At 35.7% G+C, this 8,498-nt stretch overlaps 1 protein-coding gene across 6 annotated transcripts; it reads right to left on the bottom strand.

Annotated features, from left to right (window-relative positions):
• Positions 1 to 379: 379 nt before the first annotated feature.
• LOC105180013 (bifunctional protein FolD 1, mitochondrial) lies at positions 380 to 6,135 on the bottom strand. Of its 6 annotated transcripts, none has more exons than XM_020691515.1 (7): positions 5,927 to 6,135; positions 5,741 to 5,816; positions 4,260 to 4,578; positions 2,589 to 2,905; positions 1,971 to 2,216; positions 1,705 to 1,872; positions 448 to 852 (listed from the first exon to the last, which is right to left on the bottom strand). In XM_020691515.1, the coding sequence occupies exons 3-7, from the start codon at positions 4,450 to 4,452 to the stop codon at positions 682 to 684; spliced, it is 1,095 nt and encodes a 364-aa protein (XP_020547174.1). In that variant the 5' UTR covers positions 4,453 to 4,578; positions 5,741 to 5,816; positions 5,927 to 6,135; the 3' UTR covers positions 448 to 681. The 6 variants fall into 6 exon arrangements, with proteins under 6 accessions (XP_020547176.1, XP_020547174.1, XP_011101982.1 ...); XM_011103680.2 differs by having other exon boundaries at positions 4,260 to 4,556; XM_020691516.1 differs by having other exon boundaries at positions 5,782 to 5,816.
• Positions 6,136 to 8,498: the final 2,363 nt, after the last annotated feature.

The raw sequence follows: 8,498 nt of genomic DNA, 5'->3' as shown, positions 1-8,498 counted from the left end.
TTGACTGTAATAGTGTGAAAAATTGCAATTTACATTGCACAACTTACACTTTTTTGGATCAAAATCACAAACAAGAAAACTTGTGGGACATAAATTCCAATTTTCCACACCATTGCAGTAAAAAATCTAACAGAAAACGTGAGTGAGACGTAATTGCAATTATTTTGACACTTATGAAACTAAATGTTGTAAGGGGTGAAATAATAAGACCAATATCACAAACTATGTAAGTTATGAAACGTAAATTGCAATTTTTTCGGACTCATTCATTAAAGTTGAAGGTGTTACTAGAAAATGTCTGCTAAAATAACCAAAACTAATATTAAAGAATTCAAGATGAAAGAGATCATATGATTCAAATTGTCCAATCAGCGTGATATTCAATTAAAAATGGAGTGATTTTACTATTTCCCAAATCAGAGTCAAACAAAAATATTAGGAACTAGGAAAGTTAAAAGGCAATAAATTATGGATCATATTAATTATTTTACACAGTGATAGCCACTAAATTTGAAAAGTATGATAAGGGATCATCAAGAACGTGTATAGTAGCATCCTCATATTTTCATGTCTGTTTTCCAGATATGCAGCCAGGCAAAATATGATCACCAAAAAGAACCAGAAAAAATATGATGCGATTGGTCGCACGTTGGGTTTACATATGCACCGCAGATCACGCTGTTAAGTAAAGTTGAAGGCGTGCTTTGCTGACTCAAGGGTATTGCAAAGCAGCATAGCAACAGTCATTGGTCCAACTCCTCCAGGCACAGGGGTAATTGCGGAAGCTATTCTAGTTGCTTCCTTGAAACATACGTCTCCAATGAGGCGGTAGCCATGCTCACTTCTCCGATCCTGCAAATTCACCGCTCATATTATGTTTGTTTACAAAATTGATAGCATTGCTGATAGAACAGACAGATCAGGTCCATAACCTACCCTCACCCAACCCCACCTTTCGGATTAATTGTGCTTCAATTTCCTCTTCCCCTTTCGGATTAATTTTTTACCCAACCCTTGAAGTTAAACTCTCTTACAAATAACATGTGCATTCTCAGCTTACACTTTCTCCAGATGTTCCAAGTGTCACGTAAAAACGAAATATGGAACTGATGAGCTATATCATACCAGCTCAAATTCTTGGGAATAGTGAAGCATTAAGCTATAATTTAGACTATGTCCTGAAGATTCCCGAACTTGAAACTATTCTTCAAGTTGAGTCGAATTTAATTCAAGCGAACTCTAAGTAGATATACAAACCAGGGATTAGTAGCAAAATGTAACAGACAACCCTAGCAGGTTTTTATAGAAGAAGAACCCAAAGCCACCGAATATCCTGATAACATAACATCGGTGACTAAACCAAAACATGTAAAATCAAATTTGTCTTTTGTTTTGTTCTTCATAAAGGTACCTAAGTAGCCATAAGGGGCAAGATACTTTAATGAGAGGATTACATTTTCTTCTTCATAAGGGACCAAAGCAGCCATATAGGCATTGGTACAACCAGAAACACGTAGGATTTAATTTGTGACTTGGCATGGCAGGGTGTGTACATGTAATTTTCCAAAGCCCAAAGACTTGCATTGTAATATTATCATACCTCTTTCTTGTTGTAATATGATCATACCTCAAGGAGTCTGTAGGTAATCATCTCAAAAACTAAAATAGAAAGAAATATTCTCCAGTAAAGATATAAAAGGTCACCTCAATGGGGTTAGTTCCAACATCAACAATAACTGCACCAGGCTTTACCCAACTACCACGGACCAAATTAGGCACTCCAGCAGCTGAAACTAAAATATCAGCTTCCCGGGCGATTTTTTCTGGGTTCTTTGTAAATGCATGAAGAACAGTCACAGTAGCATGGTGCCTCTGCTCAAGAACCAAATAAACTGATATTCAGCAAAAGCCTTTTAATAAGGAAGTAATTAGTGATGGTTGGGAGGTGAGGAAGAAAATTATGGTATTACCTGCAGTAGCAAGGACGTTGGTAAACCAACAATGTTACTCCTACCAATCACCACAGCCTTCTTCCCCATGATCTCAACACCAGACTGCAGAAGCAACTCGATGCATCCTTTTGGGGTACAAGGAACGAATAATGGCTCCATGCCTTGCATGGCCAAATTCCCAATGTTCAAAGGATGGAAACCATCAACATCTTTCTCGAGGCTTATGACATTCAGAATTTTGGCCTCATCCAAATGCTGTTCAAGCTAATTTTCAGTAGTTTAAGTAAAGGTTCAACAGAACCTATCAGAATTTATGATCCAACTGAACTGCTTATGCATGAGTCAGATCCAGAAAGAACTTATCATACAACAGCAGTACAATGTGCACCAATTTTCAGTTTAGCAGTCTCATTCATTGCCTTTGCTTAAAACAAAACAAGTGATGAGAGCTTAAAAGTTAAAAGTTAACTGGATCAACAGAAATCCATTGGAATGTGATTCACATAGAAGCAAGAAAACGGCAAGCCAAGTAAAAACCATAGAAAGATCACAAATTGGTGATAGTTCTTTCAACATGATCTGTGAATTTCACTGGTTGTCTAAATAGAATAATCTAAAGCACATTACAAAGTTTACCTGTGGCAAGGGAAGCTGAACAAGAATACCATGAATTGATGGATCCTCATTAAACCTACACAAAGCATTGCAGACTTCACATTCAGTACAATTTTCGGGAAAGACGATCATCTTAAACTTGAAGCCGACTTCTTCACTTGCAATAGTTTTGTTGCGCACATATGTTTCAGAATCTCTTCGTTGACCCACTAATATGACAGCCAATCCAGGAACCTGACCAATTAATTCCTTCATTCTGCTTACTTCAGAAGCTATTCTAGATCTTATCCCCTCAGCAATTGCTTTCCCATCAATTATTTTAGCAGTCCAGTTGTTTGCTGTCATAAATCAATCACAATGGATTTGTTTCATCACTCCTTTGTGCTTCAAGAAACAGACCAGACAGGACTGAAGACAGATTATGCATCATATGCTACACAAACTCAATAAAAAGGTCAGTCTTCCTACTATTTATCTTCAATACCATATTCCAGAAATAAAGTAGAGGACTGACAATGAAATTCCATAAATAAAGAGCTACAAAACCAGGGGATAGGAATGGAAGGAAAGAAAATCCAAACTTCATTTTTGGAATCAAATAACCAAGATCATGAAGAGTAACTTGATACAAACCAATTAATCCATGATACGTACTGGGACATACAATTGATTTGGTTTTCAATATTAAAGGAAATGACTTCAAACTTTGACTAGGAAAACAGTTTGCTTTGAAATGAAACTATCTAGGAATGATGAGAGAAAGAGAAATTATCTTTGCTAATATGTTCGACTGATTCCCATCTGACATAGCAAAAGTAATTTCTGAGGCAGCAGATATAACCATCGCTGGTTGAGGGCTATCAAAAATATAGAACAACAAATTTTATTGTTTGTGCTTTGTCATCTTTAACCTTATGGAAATAATGACTTGTACGTATAACCATGTACCTTGTACATGAACACAATGTTAATAAATTATTTCGAACTTTCAACAAAATATACCATTTCCAAAGGATCCTATTTGTTTATCGAGGCAATACTGAACATTGGAATCAGCTTTCTTCGTGTCTACTCTTATTCTTAGATTATGGATATTTTTCATACTAAGGTTAATGTCCATGGAGAGCTGGTTAGAGTAAAAGATAAGGACTTATTATTTCTCTTCTGATTTTTTTTTCTACATGAGCCTACCTCTTGCAACATTTGAAATATGATACCTTTTTTTGATCCATGACTCATATGAAAAACAATAAAGAATCTGAATATTTTTCCAAACTTCATAAACCTAGAAACTGCTCCTCAGCAAGTTACAAAACATGGGTTTATGCCAGGAAAATGTCTCAGCATGTTACATGAATCAAGTGATTCTTAAACATCCATTAACTGGACTCAGCAGGCAACACTTCCATGGAAGACATCTTTAAACTTCATAATGATTCAGATTACATCTTATACATGCTTAACTAAAAGTTAAGCCTCCTTTGACCAGAAACACCTGAACTCTAAGTATAAATTCTTCATCTCCATGTGTCAAATACCTCTACCATATGCTGATATCAAATGCAAGTAAAAGACATCACAGGTTTGGATAAACAAACTGTAAAAACACATCCACACTGACGAGAGAGAGAGAGAGAGAGAGAGAGAGAGAGAAACAAGCACATCCATGAACACATGCAGAAAAGGACTTACTATTTTCTTGGATAGGTGAGGAGTCAGATTGCTTGGATGTAGAAGACCATGAATCAGCAAGGTCAAGTGATAACAGAGAGGGGGACTTTATAATTTGGTTACTAAAAGACCGTAAAGTTGATGTGGTTTGAAAACACCTCCTCAACCAAATCGGCTGCAAAGCTGCTAAAATTGGCACTAATCTTCCTCTCATTCTTGTGCATGGTATCTTCTACCACTATATCCTTATGCTGCATTGGCTTTTAGCTCCCAGGACACACAGTGTTTTAGCACAGCCATGTTGCTCCGACAATTTAACTGAGATGAAAATAACAGATATCTGTAACAAACGAACTAAAATTTAAGTGTTAACATCGGCATGCCACACTTTGCAGTGTAGAACAAAGCCCATTGTTGATGAAATCATGAAAGAAATTAATGCGTTCCAATTTGTATCCAAATATTTTAATTGCAACCAAATCCTTGTCAGGAATGGTGAGATTCACTCCATTACAAATCATCAATAGTAGCTACTCCTATTCAATTACTCGTGTCTTTTCTAGAGTATATCTTCAAAACACTCAACTGCTAGATGTCATACAGGATTCCAAACTAGCTCTTGCCAACATAGTGATTAAGACATGATGAATAAGGCACAACATAGCTCATTGGGCACCAGGAAATAGATGAGATATGAAAGTGCTGAAAAATTAGGTTAAGGAAATGTCATAGGTAGTTCGAGGTAAAACTGATGGAACGCTCCTTTGGTAAAATGAAACGGGAAGAGCAGTGAAAAGTAGGCTGAGTTTCAAAGATGAAAAAGTTAATGAAATCAGGCAAATCTGTAAGCATTCATCTATATGTTGAGTTCACTCTACACCAACCCATAAAATTCTGTCCCCTCAGTTCGTGGTAAGCAACTTGAGGTGTATTACGAGTATTCCCCAATAAATAGCATCAGGCACGATATATTTTCTCACGATCCACTCCAACAGCTTAAGCCATTCTATTTTCAAGATGCATTTTTCATCTCAGCTATTGACTCAGGTCCTCTTATCCAGATTGAATTTGGTCGTCATTGTGCAAGTACAAGTTCAAAGCTGCAATAGGCAAAAACCAACAGCCAAGGGACTGAATTCTCTACCCCGTTTTCAAGATCAGAGATATTCCCATACTAATTTCCACTGCTTGCACAACTATGGATATGTGATAAAATTACAGGCAGCTGACCAATTGGTCGGACGATGTAGTATTGTTTTATACACTTTTAAAAATAATCTCATAATGTTTAGTACTGACAATAATCGCCATTAATTGTCACAGTCCACTTGGTTTCAGTTTCTAGTATCATTCTCTGAGTACTGACAATAGTCGCCATAATTATCAGAAAGAAAACAAAATGCACAACAATCGCCATTAATTATAAAAAGCGAAACAGGAAAAGGAGAATAATATCCATTAAACAAAACGTAAAATTGAAAATGATATATGGCATCTGAGACCTGTAAATCTCTCATCTGATGAAGCCCCAATTAATGCGTACCTGCACGCCGTGTAAGTACTGGGCCTAGAACAGAACTACACAAACAAAGTAACAGGTCTAAGACGGTGACAGAAGTACAATTTTTAAGAAAAATAACCACGACCTAATTGTAACGGAAACGAAATCAAAATTCATGAAGAGATACCTCAGCAGCACAACAGCATCATTACCGATCTATATCTGTGAAATTCACTAATTACTCGAGACCAGTTTACATGGGTGGTCGTGATTCATAGGAGCGATCTGTGTTGGGGAACCGGGCGAGGAGGATGGATGCCGCCGGACTTTCTGCTAGTACTCACTGCTCAAAAAGACGAGCATAGTCTTTGCCTCTTAGGTTTCATTTTTTACTGTATATGTGTTGTTACATTTAGATGTTTCGAAACCGATTTATTTATTTATTTTATCAAAATAAATATATACTAATTTTAGACCTTATAATTAAACTTTTTTTATATATCTTTATATATATACATAAAATATATATAAAAAATATATGATTTGACGGTAGTTTTTGTCTCCCAATAAACAACACCAAATATACCATACTTATATTATATTATTTATTTATGAGGTGGACGAATAGAGTTAATTGAGATAAGACATGATCAGGCCCTATCTTTTAGTGATTTTGCCGTTAGAGTCATTATTTAGGTGAGGGAGAAATCCATAGATGTGGAGGACGGATAGTTCAGGTTTTTGAGGAAACCTCCTACAATACGCGTATTCCAAGCTGGTGAAAGGGCATATGTGAAGGGTCTACGTGCATGCCACGTAGTCTTCAAAGAGAGAAGTGAAATTGATGTTGAGCCGATTGTTAGTGTTTGGACCACAATATTGGACTATGTTGAATGGGCTTCCTCCACCAGAGCGACCGTAATTAGGGTGGGAGGTCTTGGGTCTTCTAGCTCGTTTTTTAGCTTAAATTCGCTGGACGCCACCCATCAAATAATATAATTTAAAAAATTAGATATATTCATTTCTATTTGATATTTAATTAATATTTTTTATAAATAAAAATAAACTAAATACTAATTGATTTTAACTAATAATATATATTTATATAAGTATTTAAATTTAAAAAGTAAATTTTAATATATTAATTTTGTATTTTGATTTTTTAATTTAATATTTTTGGATATTTTAATGATTAATTAATATATTCTATAAATAAATATAATTTATTAGAGCACATTTAAACTAAATATTATTTTTAATTTAATCAAATAGATAGTTTATAAAAGCAATTTAAATTAATCAATAGTACATAATTTATTAAAATATATATTAGTATCAAATAAAGGGGGAAAATAGACATTTGCCCCCTTTCGCACAATAGGCACGTGCAAAACACTCTCTATTAAAAAGTATTTTTTGTTGTATTTTAAATAATATAGGGAATTTTTGCCTATAAATATAATAATATAGGAGGATTTTGCACTATTTTACGAAAATATAAGGGGTATTATGCAATTTTTCCTTTTTAATTTGTAAAATATGTGCAAAGTAACCTACCAGCTCATGAGGTTTGCATTACGTGCTTTGTCTGTGATTTTTCTTAATTTTAGCTATAAAATAATTTTTATACCCTTGTTGGAAAATTTATGGCCCAGGACCAAAAAAGGGAGGCCCAATACACCCACTTGGATGGCTACGGTTTGGCCCAAGCTCACGACCCACAAACCGACCCACGACCCGACCCGACCCGGATTGGTTACTTATTTTCTACCTAATATTCTCTCATATCTCACATCTCTCCATTCCCTCTCTGTGATTCACTTTTCTCTTGCAACGATTCTCCTTCCAAAACCAAGCTAATGGTTTATGGAAGGTGATCCCTATCTTCCATCTCCATCTCCTTTCTCGGCCCTATAAATATGAGACTCATTCTCCTATCTTATAAGAGAAAAAAACTATTCCGATAAGCTCAGTGCAAATCTTTGTGAAATAGAGAGATTGAAGGTCTTAGTGACCGTGTGCTAAGAAGATCTATGTGATCGAGGGTTATAACCTTTGTGGCAAGGGCTTTGTGCCAAAACCGTGTGCAACCGTGGGTTTTATCTTAAGGCTGCCGATCTTAGTGATCGTGAGTAAAGCCTAAGAAATGGATCTGGCTCTCTAAGCTATCGTTTGATCGATTATTTCCACTGCTTTATATTGATGTTAATATCTTGTATATCTGCAATAATGTTATGGGTTCTCCACCCAATAGTGGTATCAGAGCCACGGTTGTTATGATCTTGAAGACTCACGGTAACATCTAACCATTTTTATTTTTTGCGAAATTGCTGTATTGGGAATCCTTGATTTTCTCTTCGTGTATGCTATGTGCATTATTTTTGAAAGATATATTTTTAGGCTTTGTGCCAATAATCGCTATGTACACTTGTGTTGTGAGTGATATTTTTTGCTTAGTGCATTTAGTAATGTTCCTTTGTGGATATTGTTTAGACTTTGTATCTTTAGCCTAAGTGGCTAAGTGTTTTAATTGAGCCTATGTGAATTTTCAATTTTGCCTATGTGGTTATGTGATTGTGCCTTAGTGGCCGCCTAAGTGGCTCTTTGAGTTCTTTGTGTGTCTTGATGGCGTGAATTTGCCTAAGTGGCTGATTAAGCCTTAGTGGTTGTTTGATTTATCCTTGGTGGCTAGAAGTTTATAGCGTCGCTATTTGCTTGGTGCTTGTTTTGTGCAAAAGTTAATTATGCTGTGTGCTATG

This window comes from Sesamum indicum, unplaced genomic scaffold (genome assembly GCF_000512975.1).
Source record: "Sesamum indicum cultivar Zhongzhi No. 13 unplaced genomic scaffold, S_indicum_v1.0 scaffold00273, whole genome shotgun sequence".
Taxonomy (NCBI): Eukaryota; Viridiplantae; Streptophyta; class Magnoliopsida; order Lamiales; family Pedaliaceae; genus Sesamum; species Sesamum indicum.
Note: the sequence above shows the minus strand (reverse complement) of the source record. Positions and strands in the feature narration are given on the sequence as shown.